Source organism: Poecilia reticulata, chromosome 4, assembly GCF_904066995.2.
Source record: "Poecilia reticulata chromosome 4, P_reticulata-male-v2, whole genome shotgun sequence".
NCBI lineage: Eukaryota > Metazoa > Chordata > Actinopteri > Cyprinodontiformes > Poeciliidae > Poecilia > Poecilia reticulata.
The window spans coordinates 7,441,460-7,459,680 of NC_088833.1; the positions used below are offsets into that span (position 1 = coordinate 7,441,460).

At 39.0% G+C, this 18,221-nt stretch overlaps 1 protein-coding gene across 5 annotated transcripts in view; it reads right to left on the bottom strand.

The window, feature by feature from the left end:
* Window positions 1-18,221, bottom strand: part of adamts10 (ADAM metallopeptidase with thrombospondin type 1 motif, 10) — a 74,921-nt gene that overhangs the window by 26,961 nt on the left and 29,739 nt on the right. For all 5 annotated transcript variants that reach the window (XM_017306395.2, XM_008415144.3, XM_081606134.1 and 2 more), the window contains 8 exons: window positions 17,295-17,434; window positions 16,993-17,202; window positions 12,218-12,386; window positions 11,865-12,067; window positions 8,536-8,619; window positions 6,287-6,435; window positions 2,275-2,318; window positions 840-945 (listed from right to left, as the gene is read on the bottom strand). In XM_017306395.2, the coding sequence (XP_017161884.2) occupies window positions 840-945; window positions 2,275-2,318; window positions 6,287-6,435; window positions 8,536-8,619; window positions 11,865-12,067; window positions 12,218-12,386; window positions 16,993-17,202; window positions 17,295-17,434 (1,105 nt within the window). The remainder of the gene's footprint in view (window positions 1-839; window positions 946-2,274; window positions 2,319-6,286; window positions 6,436-8,535; window positions 8,620-11,864; window positions 12,068-12,217; window positions 12,387-16,992; window positions 17,203-17,294; window positions 17,435-18,221) is intronic.

An 18,221-nucleotide genomic window follows, 5' to 3' on the forward strand; every position in this document is an offset into this window, starting at 1 on the left:
AAACCAAGAGAGGATAATACTAATCAAATTAAACTAAATGGAAATTAATGAAGAACAAAATGCAAGAATAAACTAAGAAACTAAAGTAAATACGGAGGAATAAACTGGTATGGCAAGACCTTTCGAGCAATAATTAATACAGAGACGGTATGGCAAGAATAAACAGACACTATTTCCAGATAAAAGGTAAAATAATATTGTTAAAGTGCCATGGGCAGGGGCGCAACTACTACACACATTATTCAGGTGGATGCGAAAACATAAATCGGCGCCCCCCCATGAAGGAGCGTAGAAACATACGCTCGTCTCTCCCCCAACCCCCCTCCTCCAGGCGCCAATACATTTAGGGCAAAACTCGTTACATTTACCCCGTTATGTGCGCGAGGTGAAGGAGCGTAAGGCGCGCTGAAGTGTACGGGAAAACATAATCGGTAAGCCGATTCAAAACATCTACAATAATGATAGTAACATTAATAATAAAATAATTGTCAGTGCAAAGTTGCCTACAAATTCTTTGGTGGGGGGAGGTGAGGGACCTGGATAAAGGCTAGGGGGGCGCTGGCCCAAAAAAGGTTGAGAAACACTGGATTAAACAGTTGTGGCTGCTGGAAAAAAGTGAGAGGGACAACGGGCAGAGTAAGAGGAGTGCGGGAGCCCTTACTGTATCTAATCGAGATAAGAATAACAGACAGATGACCACTCTGAGATAAAAATAAAAACAAAAACTTCCAGTCATGACATAGTTACAGTTTTAATTAATATGGAATAAACATATTTTGTGAAAGTTGCATACACCCAGAACAAAATAAAAACCATTTTCAGATGAACGAGTGACTTACGTGTGACCGATCTCATGGGCGATGGTGAAGGCTGTTCCCAGACCAATGTCCTCGTTGATGCTGCAGCTCCTCTCTGGCTCACACATCCCTCCCACCGGAGCCAGACCTGACAAACAGCAACATGGATTCAGACACACAGATTCACCATACAATGAATCTCACTCTGCATGCACAACACATCTTCATGTTAATTACAGTCACAGATCATTTCCGCCGCCATGAAGACCACAGGAGAGGCCGATAATTAGCTTTAATTTATGAGTCAAACCTAGCATGCTTTATGGGTCAGAGTTGGGCTAATCTTCTGGTGATGTGGTGCTCAGTGTACCCCACAGGAGGAACAGCCTGTGCTCTATGCCACTGTGGATTATGAATGGGTGCAGATAGGCCTGTCGCGATAAACGGCAAATCAATTAATTGGACGATAAATTAAACCTATTGACCTCATTTTAATTATCGTCTTTATCGTCTCTTCCGGTCATTTTTCTTTTTGTTAATGACACTGAATGAGAATAGGCTCAGCTCCGGTGCTCTCCACTGACCCTCCCCAACTCATTTCCTTAGTCTAATGTGCAGCGCACATTACAGCACGTTACACGAGTTGTCGGCCCATTTTCAAACCCTGAGAGACACCTTAGTCGACAGAAATCCTAGGTGTAACGGTTCGATCAGGTTTGTTGTGCCATGTGGTGTCCAGAACACCAGAGCACAAAATAATGTCTACAAGTCCAGTTAACTAATTTTAAAATCAGGCATTAATCAATGCTTTACTAGAATCTACCTGCAATGCATGTGGCTAGATTCAGCTAAAGCCCTGACTGAATGAAAATTATAACCTATTTATGTCACGTTAACGAAGAACAGCTGAAAACTTACCAGGTTTATCAACTGCGGTAGCAATTTGGCTCCAACTCCTCCCCTTGTCATTTCTATATTCTTTGCACGAAATGTTGAATAAACATTAATAATACCACATATCAACTCCAATGTCCGCTGGACTTCGTGTTGCGCCGTGTCAGCTGTTTGAGATTTTCTCTATTTAAATCTAGTGATTAATGAAGGGCAATATAGTATACAGACTTCATAATCTGCACTCTTTTGGTTGAATGCAGTATTTATTTCCACTTTGGCTTTATGTTGTTTAGTTTTTATTCAAGTACGTTTTTTGTTAAAGAAGACAGAGAATCTATTTTATTTTTGTTTTTGGTTGTTTTATTTAGTTTATCAGTTCCAGTGTTACGTGTTCTGTTGAAAATAAGGTGCATCTATCAGGAAATCGCATGTATTATTAGTCATTTCCATTAAATCAGTGTCAAAAGGTCTTGAAACAATATTATCGTTTATTGCAATAATTTTTTAGACAATTAATTGTCCAGCAAAATTTATTATCGTGACAGGCCTAGGTGCAGATTGCACATCTGTGAGCGAACGTTACCTAGAGTTTCACAGGGCTTGTTTTTCTGGATGCAGATGTCGTACCTGGAGACAAGACAGAACAGTTTTTTTAAAAATGTACAGTTTTTTGGGTGAAGGTCTTCAAAAATGCTCTTGTTAACATGCTGATTTAGGGCAGATCTATTCATTATAATTCTATGCTTTGTACTCTGAGCGATGTCATGTTTTATTACTTATTATTTTACATTTTATTTTGAGTTCCTAACTGCACTTTCTGAACCATTTGAAAGAAAGATTGTTGCAGCTTATTTTACATATTTTTGTCAGTTGAGCTACTTTACTGTTTTACTCATAATTACACTGACTGAGAAAATTAGAGTTGTGTTGTTTTTGTGAATGCAAGATTTTATTTCTTCCAAATATTCCAAAAACAGAACTAGAAGAGGTCCAAGAAGAGGTTTCAGCAAATAAAATGCTTTTATTAGCTGAATAAAAGCATTTCAAGCTTATATTCAGTTAATTCTGATGGTTTTGGCTTCTAGATAAGTTTCTGGGAAAATATTAACATAATATATGCAGACCCCACACATTCTGGACAGAGACTGTTTTGACTTTTACTTTGAGTGTAAAAGTCTGTAGAGTGATTTTAAAAATAAAACAAACTGAAAATATGTGAACATAACGTTTCTTTACCTTTAATTAATTTAATATAAACCTTATATTCTGACACCTAATTTCTGTATGCTTTAATTCCTTCTTCTTGCACACAGTTTTGCCCAATACAGCTGATTCTGAACAGTGTCCAGCATTTTCACAGACAGTGACCGACTGATTAAACTTTTCAAGAACAATAGACGGAAGCCATTGATGGTCACTGAGGTGTCATCTGTCTGGACAGCTTCCACCCTTTGCTTGATAAAAGCGTCTGCAAAAACAAAACTGTTCCCGTAAAGCCAATTTAAATGATAGACCCTTCAGTACACATGCGTCAAACGCAAGGCCCGCGGGCCACATAAATAGGGCCTTGAAAATAACCGTTGTGTGCTTTAATAATATTTTATCAGTCAATTGAAAGCAGTTTTCTACGGAGCCCTCCAGGGGACATGAGGAATTTATTTTCTTTTGTGTTCCCTTGCTAAACTTTTGCGTTCCCTCGCAAAAAGTTTTGCGTGCGCTCAAAAAAATCTACTGATCAGTTCATGCGGCATAATTGATACTGTAAGCCTTTTTTACGGTGACCGCCGTACTTTCTGCTTTAATACAAGCTTATAAGGTTTTTCCATGGACTTTTGAGTTATTATCGCGGGGTAATAAGTCATCTGATTGTGTCTATTGTGTTTGTCTGAATGGTTTAAAGGGATGCTTTCAGTGCTGTTCCATCTGAGCCTTAACAGACATAAACATGCAGTAAATAAATCGATTTTCAATCAGTTTTGCGTTAATAATAATAAACACGTTTTATTTAAAGCTCGTCTTAAAACCCATTTATTTTACTTGGCTTTCAACACCAGCAGGTTCTAGTTTTAAATTGTATGTTTTTGTTTTTAAACTGTAAGAGTTTTTTTTTGTTTATTTCTTTTTTTTATTATTGTTATGTTGTGTTTTACTGTACAGCACTTTGTATCAGCTGTGGTTGTTTTAAAGTGCTTTATAAATAAAGTTGGATTGGATTATAAAACACAGCAAACTAATGGTGGTAGAGGGCAGCACTGGGTTAACTTGGGGAATCTCATCTGTCCGTGTATCAATCAACTCCAAATCTCTTCTTTGTTCTGTCACAACAATCGATTTATTCAATTTAGATTATCATGCTCCAATCTTTGCGAGGACTGACCACCCCGCTCACCCGCTTCCTCATACCCACAGAGCCAGCAGCCAGTAACCTTCCCATTCATACTTCATGACAGTCACGCCCACATCGACACATCCACCACCAGGTGTCAAAGCCGCTGCTCCTGTCATATCAATAATTACTTATTTAATACATATGGCTCTTATAGAGCCTCAGTGAAAACGTGTTTATTATTATTAACTCTTTGGTGCAACAAACTGATTGAAAATTGATTTATTTACTGCATGTTTATGTCTGTTAAGGCTAAGATGGAACGGCACTGAAAGCAGCTCTTTAAACCATTCAGACACGAACACAACAGAGACACAATCAGATGACTTATTACCCCGCGATAATAACTCAATAGTCCATGGGAAAACCGTACATAAGCTTGTATTAAAGCAGAAAGTACGGCGGCCACCGTAAAAAAGGCTTACAGTGTTCAATTATGCCGCATGAACTGATCAATAGATTATTGCGAGCGAACGCAAAAGTTTTGCGAGGGAACGCAAAAGAAAAAAGATTCCCCATGTCCCCTGGAGGGCTCCGTAGTTTTCAATGGAAGAGGATTAGGGCCACAGAAAAAAAATTCTGAATTTTTTTCTAACAGTCTTGACTATTTTTTCTTAAAATTTTGACTTTTTAAAAAAAAATTTACCAGAATTATTCTGACTTTATTCTTTTAAGATCAAAAGTCAAAATTCTGTGGAAAAAAGTCAAAATTTTAACTATTTTTCGCAGAATTTTCACTTTTGATCTCAGAAGATTAAAGCTAGAATTATTTTTTTTTCCAGTAACCCCAATCTTCTCCCGTAGTTTTCATATGTACTCTGCCAAATTACCGTATTTTCCAGACTATAACGCGCACCTTATCATACGGTGCGCCTTATAGTACTGAAAATACGGGACTACAGTTGCCTGGTAGCAAAAAGTGTCTGGGTTTGAATCCTGTCTGGTTCTGCTTGTTCTCACAGAAGACGGGTAATTTCAAAGATCTGTTTAGAAGGGAAATGCATTTTCTCTAATGTATTTATGAGACTGTGGAAAAACAGTTTCTCAGACAACAGCTGAGAGTTTTTTTCTTATTCCTGTAAAACACCTGCGATTTTCCTCAGAGATTAAGAAAAAACAAACACATGCTGCTTCGCTTTGGATAGCTTTTTGCGGTCTCATTCTTGGCAACTCTTTTCCTTTTCATTTGCAGAGTTGCTTTAATTCACCAACATTAGCAAGTTTTTAGCAGGCAAGGCCTGTTTAAAGTCAAACCACAGCATTGAATGCAGATTTAACTAACAACCTTTACTTAAAACTGTTTTTTGAGACATTGAAAGGTGGATTCAGATTATCGTCCTGCCGCAAAACCCAAGCTTAAGGCCACATATCGACGACCAGACACTATTCTTTGAGATATTCATTTAACGAGCAGAACTTGTGATACCATCAGTTATGGGAAGAGGCAGCAAAACAGCCGCAGACCAAAACACTGCCACCATCATCTTTAATTAAAGGGGCAGTAGTCTACCAGAGACACAATTAAAGGACACGCTCTGAGATTTAGTACGTCAAAAAAACCCTAAACGCATTAAAGCTTTTAGCACAATAAAATCTATGTAATTAAATCATCAAAATTAACATCCTGAAGGGGCAGTATTATGATTTTCAGGAATATAGTGCCGTTTTATAGCACAGTAAAGTAACTGTTCTATCTTTAGTTGTTATAAAAATGTTGCATGTATAAAATATGACTTAAAAGAAATGTGACTTTGTAATTTAATGCCTTGAAGTTGGGCCTCTGTCTGTTTACAAACTCAGAAAGTCATCATCCCATGGCTCTTCTATTAGACCTCTAGTAACGTTTTTACCAGAGTTTCACTGAGAATTAGCTCCTATAATGAGCTCAGCAGATGCAAAGTTCCACCAGGTGTTAGCTAATTGCTGCTGGCTAGTCTGAAGGAGCTGAGTGTTTGGAAACAGCAGCTTTAAGGAGGAGCTGCGTCTCAAAGCCGGAGCTAGATCCAACCAGGCGTTTTGCACAGTTGAATGGTTGCCATGGAGATGAAAGGATTTCTCAAACATGCACGGAAGGATCAAGGCAACACTCCAGGTATGTTTTTGACGAGGGAATAACATAATGAAGTAAATCTCATGTTTAAAGTTCTGGTTGATTCATAAGTCAAGATGGTTCCGTTTCACACTCCCTTCTGTGGTTGTCTTGCGTTACCTGGTGATGAGCACGGCGTTGTCGTGGTGAGCGATGCCGTTGTCCGGGATGGCGTTCCCGTAGCTGCTGCTGCGGTGCTGGATGGTTTTCTGCCACTTACAGAAACTGTCCAAAGACTTCCCAGCATGATGGTTGATCTCCAGTGTTGGCTGGAAGAGAAGAAAGGAGGGAAACGCAAACTCAGAGGCACGTCTGGAAAAATAAGGTTATGCATTTTGCTTTGTTAAATGCAGAACAGTTGCTCTGTTCTGAGGTTATTTTCCCCTCACACTATGTTAGTCTTTCCTATCTGTTAAAACTGTGTAGATTCGCCGTATTATGTGGGAGCTGAGGGAGTGCTCTGCTGGCCACAGCTGGCGAGAACTCGTAACCCAGGAATGCATGCGGTGACATAACTGGTAATTGTCTCATCCCACAGTCCCTCATCTCTGGGCCCACTCATGGCATCGTTTTCCCTTTCCAGGCACAGCTTTGACTTTCTTTTCGGACTTGGAAACCTCTTGCAGAAACCCCTGCTCTGCTTGTGCAGAGCAAAACTGGTGAACCCACCCTACCCCCTCACAGAAAAGCTAAAACACCGCTAATGAGACTAACATTTACATGTTCTCTCATTTAGATAACAAACACATCCGGGCGGGAGGCTCCAGAGATTATTTTAAGGCACGATGAATCATAAATGTTCCTTAACAAGACAGCTAAGGAGGAAACCTCAAAGCCACTGCGTAATACCCGAAGGAGCGGGCCGAGGAGTCCCACCACATGCTGTTAATGGCTAGCTAATACAGTCATTTACAAGGCAGGCAGGTGGTTCAGTCATCTCCAGAGCTACACTGGTAAGGTCATGGACTTTTTATGAGCTGAACTCCTGCCCTGTGGTCAGGTGGGGGACTCTGGCCGCCGGTCTCTGGCTTACATCATGCAAGCAGCTCAGTGAGGCGGTTTTTAGTCCCGGTGCTTCTTCTGGAGGTGCATGCTGACCTCAGCTGGATTAAAAATCATGCTTTCCTTGGTAACATTTTAGTTTACAATCAACACTAAAATCAGCTTCTGCAAACGCGGAACCTTGAAAAAGCAAGAATTTCACAATTTCTTCTGAAATAGTAAAGTTGGTCTAGTTTCTAGTACAAATATCTTATAATTGAGAAAAATCTAAACAAACTTACAAATAAATTTTCAGCAAGATATAGAAGCTTGTTTTAAGTCAATAATTCCTTAATGTTGATGAAAAAAATACCCAGTCCGTTTTAGGCAATAAATTTATGTTTTTTGCTTCAAAAACCTTCCACATATAACGTCAGAAGTCACCTAGCAACCCCAGCAAAGCCTAGACCTGTTACCTAGCAACCCCATCAAAGCCCAGCCCCGTTACCTAGCAACCCAAACTGAGTTCCAGAACATTTTGCCAGCTGGTTTTTCTGCTTTTCAATGGCTGCTGGAAAAGACGAGTGTTTTGTTGTTGTCTTACCATCCAGAAACCACTTGCTGCATTGTTGTTCGTTGTGCAGGAGGCTCTACTTTTGCTTTTTAAAGATGTATGGTGGTATCTGTTTGCAGCCCTTTTTATATGCAAGTGGAAATGTTGAGTTGGGGGGAGAGTGGCCAGCAGCAGCTTATTTAGATTTAAAGTGACAGAACAGTTTGTTCTGAAAGGAGCTCAAAATAGGCAGAACCGAGCACACTAAAATCTCATCATCTGAGAATGATCTGGTACAAAAAAATGTGCTGAACATATTTTGTGTAACCCATAGAACTATCCTAACATGTTTAAGAAAGCATAAAACAAAGCAAGGCTGTTTGAAGGCAAAATATAAAGGAACATGAGATTACTGTACCACACAGAGTAGTGTGGGACAGAGTATATAAATCCATCTCGTAGATGTTCTACGTCCTGGGAAAGCGTCAGAGAGCTGCCTGTTTTCCACAGCAACATACACGACAGTCACAAAGCAGCTCTGTGCGACAGGTACAAAACTCCCCTCACTGCCCGACTTTTTCCACCTCCGTTCAATCATCTCTCTCTCTACTTACCGTCCTTACACCCTCTCATTCCCGTCACTACAGCCGCCATTCATAACAGCCACACACACACACACACACACACACACACACACACACACACACACACACACACACACACACACACACACAAAGGTCGCTGGGTAGGGTGGAGGAAACAACACTTAAGCCACTAATTTACACAGAGATTTATGAGGACAAACTCAGAGAGAGACATGCAGCTGTTGACTGACCTGGTCTTCCATGAGCAGGATGAGTCGTGTCACCACGATGTTGACTGCATTCCCCAGGCTAGAATCATGGAACAGTTTGGCAACCTGACCTCCAGGGAAACAAGAAAAGACCAGTCTTAAAAACGGCCGATGAACCGGAGGACCTCAGCACAGCTCAGACCAGACAACACTGGGACAGAAAATAACGACACAACGGTCCACTTTAAACTAGGGCGGAAATGATTAATCACGATTAATCAATAATTGAAATCATTGTCAACAGATTTAATAATCAACTAATCATTAAACGAAATATACATACTCTAACAAAAAGGTGATTTTTTAAAAAAAAACAACACAATCAGAGCCAAAGCTGTACATATATATATATATATATATATAATGCAAATATATAATTTGCACCTAAGATAAAAAAAAACAAACTGTCTGTACAAATATCTTACCCAGAATTCCTCTTGTGGAACAGTTTCACATTCACTCAATTCAAATAATATATTTTTTAAATAAGTCGATACAGCATTTCTTTAGTGAACTCTTGTTCAGTTGTAGCAAAGGATGAATCTGTAGCTAAAAAAATACGGTAACTTTTTTAATTACTCACCAATTACTGCAAGCAAAACAAACATTACCGACTAACAAACAGAGGTATTGATCTACAAAATAACAAATAACCAATCAGACAAGAGGATGATTAACAAAAATAAAATATACAAATAAAAACACATTAAAATTGATACATTTAGGACAAAAACAAAACAGAACTTAAACAAAATACAAAAACAAAATATTTTTGCACAGTTTTGGTTTATTTACTCTGAGTGTGTTGTACTTTCAGCAAATGGCCTTTTTAGCTCCAGTTAATGATTATTGATAATAGGCTTGCTATAACAAATTTTGCTGTACGAGAAATTGTTTTAGAAATTATTGCGATAAACAAAAAGGCAGATTTGAGACCCTTTTTTAAGCAATGTAATGATAAAAATAACAATGAACACATTCTCCAAGATCTGTAAACTTTAAATTTTAATTAACATTTAACGATGGAACTGGAAGATATTTTAAATATCTAAAATAAATAAACAAAATGACAAATAAAATGAATTTTGAAGTCTTTGTAAACAAAATTGTCCTTAAAAAAAGGGCTAGTTGAGACCAAATCACCAAACTGAAGACTTTTATCATCCAGTTTTTGGTAGAAAGAAAAAAAAGAGAAACGATAAATCAGGCCAATGAAAATTATTGAGTTTGTTTAAATTTATTATACGATTAATTGATTTACTGATGATTGTGACAGGCCTAATTGGCGATTATTTCAATAACTGCTTCATCACAATTAATCTGATTAATCTTTTCAGACCTTTTTTCCATCTTACCAAAACGTCGTCTTCCACAGCTTTCCTGTGGAAAGATGCGGCCTTAGGCAAAACTGCATGCAAGTTTTCTTCTTTTCACTCTTCCCACAATTTAAATGCATCAATAAATTCTCCCACCTGAGCCTTGGATCTCTGCAGCTCCTCCAGAGTTACCATGCCTACCATGTCTAATGTGGCCCTTCCTCTTCATGATGATGTTTGTTCTCTAATGTTTAAATTTACTTTTAATGTCAGGTGTTTAAATTACATTTTACACTTATCCTCTACTTTGTGTTCCCATTAAAATATATTAAAGTATTTTAATGGGAAGTGTGTGAAATAAAAAGTTCACACACTACCTCCAAACAAACATTTCCCGTAAACAGACTCTTCTGCTTACAACTAAAGTAATAAGTGGCACCGAAGCCTCAATCTGACCATTCTGTCTGGTTAAGTTTAGTCTTTTTCTAAATTAAGTTCCATTTTTTGATGTCTGGACGTTTTTTCTTTAAAAAGTCTTTCATTAAATACATTCCCAGCATGTGAGTGTGTGTGGTTTCAGAGTTTAGCACGAGAAGATCCTCAATGAAACAAAAAGGAGGCGACTTGAAACTGAAGCGTGCTTTGGTTTCCCCCTGGGAGGAAGAATGCACTAAATACTAGCTTTGCTTCTTTCCTGCTATTTTTAACAACACTGATTAGTTTTATAGCTAATTTAATTCAGTCCATGAAATTTTTTGATAGAAACATGGTGGAAAAGAAGTACATCCTCTATTATTTGGAGTGTTTCACATATAACAATATAATAAAAATGATTCTAAACTTCCACACTGCACAGGTCCTGTGCTTTCATGACAGCCCAAATCACCACCCTCCTACACTGTGCTCAACATGCTTACATTGGGGCATAACCACTGATTTTTTTGGGAAGATCACACTGTTGACAGTCAATTAAAAACTTTATTCAAGAAAATGTAATTGAGTAAATGTATCTAGTTACTACCCAACTCTGAATATAGAGGGATTATCCGTTTGTAAACACAGTGGATGCAGGTGCGACTTGACTGCAGCAGCAAGAGCCGGGCGGCCTTTAAATGCTCACTGGTTGCCATGGTTACCTGCGTTCATCTTGCCATTTTAACATTAGCTAGCATGTTGTCAGTCAGTGTACTACAACTGTTTATCTTAGCGTGATAAAATAAGTTATGCTACCAAATTAACATTAGTGAATGAGACGCGTCTTAATGACTGATTAGCGTTAAATGCAGGTGAGTCGATAAGCGATGAGAGCAAATGTCCCAAACGTCGGGCATTATTTACTAGCAATATTAAAGAAATTTGTTCATGGTAAACTCGTCAACTTTCATTAAGATTCGTCGAGTCTCTATAAATAAGATGAACATACATAGTGAGCAATAAGGGCACCAGAATAGGGTTTTTATAAACTTTACTTTTTTATTTTAAAAAAATCTAATTTAGAGTGCAAAGGACAAATAAAATACAATCTTTTCTTCCCGTTTTGGTCTTGTTTAGAGGAAAAACGAAGATGTAGATGAATCCATTGAGGCAGGTGATAAACTAAGCCTTCAGAAATAACAAATACGAGGCAGTGCAAGGTACAGAGACGCTCTGCCAAAAATAAAACCTCTGACAACTGCAGACGCTGCAAAGCTGCGTACGAGAGTTGCACTGGGTGCAGAGAGGTGAGTTGCACTGGCTGCAAGTTGTAAATGATTTCATTAGCCTTATTGTAAATAGTTTGGTTATAACAATGTATTTTTGCCTGCGTTCTGAAAGCGACATGCTCAGTCGAGTGGCTGTTGATGCAACGTGACATTGATTGATAATCTCTCTATATTATAGAACTGTATAGTAATGTTTACTACTTACATCAGGTAGAGGTCATATGATGTAAGCAGTAAATAGTTCATTTAATTAACTTGCATGTCTGTGAATCTTTTGTGTTGTGACACTTACAATATTCATGACGGCCAGGATGTACTGCTCAATGTCCCTGCGGCCGTGGTATCCCACCATCATCTTGTCGGCCACCACCAGCGTCTCCACGTAGCGCTCCTGACTGACCGAGCGCTTCAGGGGCAGCTGGCTGCGGCCGACATGGTGAGGCGGCGTCTTCAGGGTCCGCTGCCACCACGACGCGCCTTTCATTGGCTTCTTATCTGAGGTAAACCACACACATTCATGATTTCTATAGTATATTGTGAGATTAAGGCAGAGGTTCTCCACCCAGGTACTTAATAAGAATAAGAAAAAAACATTTTCAGCACGGTCTAGTTTGCCAATCGACACCAGAATGCAAATTTTCTCACCAATGACCCCGCAGGAGCGGCCCTTGTACTGATAGCGCAGAGATGAGCGTTTGTAAACCACATGGGGGCGCCCTTCTGTCCTCTCCCCCCTCTCTGTCCGGGTTTGGTTATCTGGTGAGACAAGCGGTTCAATGAGGTACTCCTCTCCCCCTGCAACAATCACCCCCTGCTGTGAGACACAGATAAGGAGAGCAAAGAGGTAAAACAAAGCAGGATAACATGGAAGCCTGCAATAAAAACCTGAAACGTTTACTGCTAAATAGAGCTGAACAATAGATAATCAACAATATATATGGTGATAGATCAATATCGATCCATAATACACCTGACACAATATTCAATCATTTCAATTGACTCCAATCCAGAACGGCACAGCATTCTGGGTTATGTAGGAAGTGGAGAGACTTTAGCCACAGCTAGCTCAGAAAAGTTGGTGGAAACAACCAACTCTCTCTCTCTTTGGTTACCTAGCAACTCATTCATTCTGTGGTTACCTAGCAACAACCTGCTGAGTAACTGGCGCAGCAGCAGTTTAAGGTTTCACCTCTGCGCCTCATAACTGCTTAAATACTTAAATATGAAAAACAACGCTGTGGAGTGAAAACTGTGAATACGCTGCCAGTTTGGCTGCATTTCAGATATTTAAAACAAAAAACGGATCAATAATTATAAATATTGACTCATATGAAACACTTATATTGTTTTTCAGCCACCATTTATCCACCATCAGTGGCTAACTAACTAGCCTGAGCATTCACTACAGGCTAGTTGTAGCTGCAGCATAGCAGAGAGCAAAGGGCTGAGCATCACCACGTGGAGGGATGATTGACAGCGCTAAGACCCGCCGCATGGCTCCGATTGGTTGTTTCTAGACAGCAAACTGTCACAACATAATGAGAGTTTCAACAAATATGTGAAAAAAATATTTTTCATAAAAGTTACATACTGCAGCTTTAATCGCTTTCCTGATTAAATAAAAGTTTTAATGAATAAAAAATAGAGGATAATTATCTGTGGATGGGTAGTAATTTTTTGTTACCACGGTCTGAAAAGGGCTACATAACTAATCATAACACATGTTTCATATTTAGAGTGGTCCATATTTTGAGAGAGTGATGCACGATGTCCCTTCCCCTCCCACGGAGAAACGCTGGACTTGTTTGACCAGAGGATCAGGAACACACAAGAGAGCATGAAAGGGTGAATGAGAGCGAGAAAAATGAGTGAGTGAGACAGAGAGCGATACACTAACACTTCCTTTGATTCTGCTCAGATGTGTCGGCCCCGCTCAGAGCGAGTGTCTCCCCATCGACTCGCCGCGGCGACGTTCAAAGCGCCTTTTAAATCCCATAATGAGGTTAGTGACGCTCCCTCGGACACACAGCGTGCTCACTGGTGAATGCCCTCATGCTGGTCCGACCAACACTAATTACGTGTGAGGCTTTTTAACGCTTTCTGAGCACGTCCGAAACACTATTGTGGGTCCTGCTGTTTTGTAGTGAGAGGATACGCGGCGGGTAGAGCAGAGTGCGTTGATGCATCACGATTGAGAATCGCCGGTCAAAGGATTTGGATGAGCAGAAACTTGGAAGCATCATCAAACAGATGGCGGCGATCTGTTGTGATTTGAAGAGATGACCTCATGAGAAAACTCTGAATGAAAGGGAATCTGTGCTTCGATACAGTAAGCGCTAAATAAGTCTAAACAACTCATCATCTCAAGTTTTCTACACTGAAAAAAATTACTGTGGTGAGGTAGATTTAACATCACTGAATCCAATGTTAAATCAAAACCAAAACATCCCTGAATAGAAAAACGTTTGTAGAGAATCTAAAAAAGTGAAATGCAACAACTTTTTAGATTATTTAACTTTTACTTCAGCATTTTTTTAAGTAGCACGTTACTAAAAACATGTTTATTCTGACTATGATTTGGTTCTAAGTAATGCAATATTCAAAGAATAATCCCTATAGGAGGTTAAAAAAAAAAATTAGCAAGATTTTTCAAAGAACTCTTTAAAATTAAGAGTCAAAAAAATGCAGAAAACTACCAAAACTACACTGAAAAAAGAAGAAAGCTCCTACTTAAAAAAATCAAAAAGTAACTGAATGAAGTTGGTCAAACTTACTTCATTTACATTTGTTTAACCTGACAACTTATTTACTTAATTTGATTACAGATTAATTAAATGTATTAAATTCAATGACAGGCTCTCTTTTTTTCAGCGAATTTAGGAGAGTTTAAACCTTGAAATGTCTGAAAAGATGACCAGAAATTTTAGGTAAAATTAACTTTTCATTGTTTTTCAAAGGAAATAAATAATTAAAAAATATGAAACAAGAAGAGTCTTTGGAATCACGCCCACTGTAACAGGAAGACCCTACCAAGTATGGATGATGACGTATCATCTGTAACAGAACTGTTTGTATATATTTACATATAGCTGGGAAAATAAATACATTTAAGATCTTATAAACATTGTGAGAAGGTAAGAAAGTTTGATTTTTATTGTATTTAGTACAAAACGGTGTTTGAAATTGACAAAGCAAAGTAAAACAGAAAATGAATCTGGGTGTTTTAGTACATTTTCTTGCCAACTTGTAAATCTACAACAGCAGGAACCGCATTCTTCTCTATATTTGGTCATTTTTCTGTGGGAGTAAAACCCAGAGATTAGAGAAATGTCTCCTTTAAGATACTTATCTTGAGTTAAGATTTAACATAACTGCACATGAGATGTCACAGCAGAGTGGTTTGAGATCTAAACAGATTTTGCACGTCTTTATCCATTTGGGCCTCGACTACCAAAGCGCTTAAAAAAACCCAAACAAGCGTTTTTGACAATAAGTTAATGTTTCAAAAACCTAATGAAGGAGGGACTGCATCGTTACCAGCAACCCCAGTGAAGCACAATCTGTCACCTAGCAACCCAAACTGAGTTCCAGAACCTTTGTTCAGCTGGTTTTACCACTTCTAGAAAAGACAAGTTTTTTGTTGTTCACTTACCATTCAGAAACAACTTGCTTAATTCATGTTGGTTGTGCAGGAGGCTGCACTAATGCTTTTCAAAGATATGCAGTTGCATAATTGGATTTAAAATAAGCCCTAAAACATCTCATTCTGAAAGGGGATCGAAATAGACAGGAATGACCGAACTAAAATTTCATAATTTAAGAGTGATTTTGTGCTAAGAATGTAATAAACATGTTCTCTATAGCAGTGTTTTTCAACCACTGTTCCGCGGCACACTAGTGTGCCGTGAGTGATCGTCAGGTGTGCCGTGGAAATTATTCAATTTCACTATGGTACCGTATTTTCCGGACTAAAAGCTGCTACTTTTTTTCTTAACTTTGAACCATGCGGATTGTAGCCCGCTGTGGCTTTTCTGCGGATTTTTCTTCAACCACCAGGGGGCTCTCTAGCAGGAAGTGAATCATTAGAAGTCAAAATTGTAAATCAAAGAAGAACGTGCTAATTTTCATTTAGAACAAGCACATGCTAGCAGCAGGCACGACGGAGAAATGTTTTCAAACTCATATCATGCAGCTTTTAAGTTGAGGGTTGTCGATCTGGCACTACAGGAGGGAAATAGAGCCGCTGCACTTAAGCTCGGTGTGAACGAAACCATGGTTTGACTTTGGAGACGGAGTGCTGCGTCCAGCAGATTTATTAGGACGAGGCATTCTGCTGGGTCCTAATGGAAAACCGAGAGCAGCTTCCAGTTTTTATTTATTTATTTTAATTGAGGGTGCTAGTATGGTGCGCTCTATAGTCCGAAAAATACGGTAATTGGTTTTAAAAGATTTTTTGAAAATGAATTATCTGCAAATAATGCCATCTTCGAGTGTCTGCTGTAGTAGTAGCAGCGGCGTAATCATGTAATGTTCTTGCCACTAGATGGCAGTAGGTACAGAGCATTTTACATTAAAACGAGAATTAGTGATGCACGAATGTTACAGGTAGCGGTGAGAGCACTGAATCTAGAAAGACAGTGAAGCTCAGCAGTAGTTGGAAAGAGCATGAGTCCATTTCCCACAACATATCTGTGTGAAGTGAGCTTCTCAAGCCTGGCTACTATAAAAACTAAAAACAGAGACAGAGATGTTGAGGAATAGCTTTGTCTTTCTTCAATTTCTGCCACGAAATCAGATCTGTTTTCATCCAAACACAGGTTTCACACCAGGTGGGTAAAATATGCAGATATTGACATTTTGTACATGCAACTCTTCATATTCTAACACTGAATATGAAGTGAAATGTTTCCCAAATATTATTGCTTCTTTCAGAATAAGAATTATTTTCTGTATTCTGGCTATAAGATGCTTGTGGATTAGTTTGTAAAACACTTTGACGTTTTCTACAACTTCTTTAAATTTAACACCACAGTGTTGTGTTTCTGTTCAGGTGTATTTTTGAAGTGGATATGTTAGGTGCAATTTGAAATAAGAAATGTAAAATGTGATAATACATTTTTGTGTTTATTTGATTCCTATTCAAGAGACTTTGATAAGAATGACTATATATAGGCGGCTACAGAGTATCTTTATTTCCATTTTTAGTTGGAGGTGTGCCTTGGGATTTTTTCAATTAAAACAGTGTACCTTGACTCAAAAATGGTTGAAAAACACTGCTCTATAGGTCACAGACCAATCCTAACCTATTCAACAAAGCAGTTTTAAGCTTATAAGAGGATTGAGGTGTGTTCAAATGTCCTGTTTTGAGGTAGGAATCAAGAGTTTCTGATTGAGCAGCAACAGCAGGGTATGGGTCTTACCAGGCCGTTGCAGTTGCTCAGCGCCACTTTGCTAGAGTGCGGCTGGTCCTGGAGGTGACCCGTGTAATGACAATTGGGAGAGTACGGGTGGCTCCAGGCTAGCTGGCCCCTCTTCCAGTACTCCACCCTAAACTGGCGGGACAGCAGGCCTCCCTGCAGCGTCAGGTTCAGCAGGAAGTTGTTCTGCGACGTGGACAGCTGGTAGAAGAGCTAAGAGACGAAGGAGGAAGAGACGTGAGAGCCATAAAACGCCTGGATCGGTCTGAAAATGATCCACTGCAGAGTCTGAAAAAGTATAATACAGAGTCAGGCAGCCTGTCTTCAGTGCTTCGTCTTCTTCTTTGGTGGTATTTTGTCCTGTCTGTGTCCAGCATCTCGTCATTTGGTCCTACACGTACTGGGATGGCGATCTCATACTGGCCTAGGCTGGACAGGAAAGCAGCTGTGGACGTGGAAAACAATGAAGGGATAAAAATATCCTTCAAAATTCAGTTTAATCAGCGAGTGATTCTGTATTTGCAACAAGCTGGAAAAGAAAATCAGAGCTTCTGGTTCTCCACTGAAAAGCCCCAACTTACTACAACCACTCTCCATTCATGAGGCCAAATGGGGGTTGCCATGGCTACCTTGAAATTGTATACTTCCTGTCTGTCTGGGGCCTATTGGAGATTTAATGTAAAAACGAACAGAATGAAAAGGTGACCTGTGTTTTCCAGCAGTACAGCACCTTACTAAAGTATTCACAGTGTTTAAACTTCCTCATGTTACATTAGAATGAAAATCTTCAGTTTGATTCACTGGAGTTCATGACAAACCAACATAAATTAACACATAATTGTAAAGAGGAAGTGAAATTAAAGTTGCAACTCGTTTCGTCTCATATTTATTTATGTCGCCAGCAGCCTTCATATCTCAAGGCTAAAATTTCTCCCAATATTCTTGAAAAATAGGTTGAGCTCAGACAGACTAGATGGAGAGAAAAGTCTTTCCACAAGTTCTGAGTTGGTTTTAAGTCTGGACTTTGACTGGACCATTCTAGCATGTTTTCCTCTAATTAATGTGTTCATCTCTAGTTTTCTACGGTGGCCAAATTTGCACAACTAAAGGTTGTCTTCTCAACATATTCTCCTACCTGAGCTGCGTATCTCTGCAGCTCCTCTTATCATGCGTCTCTTGTCTGCTTCTGATTATTTTTTATCTTTCTTGTAATTTATTGCAATTTAGGAAAG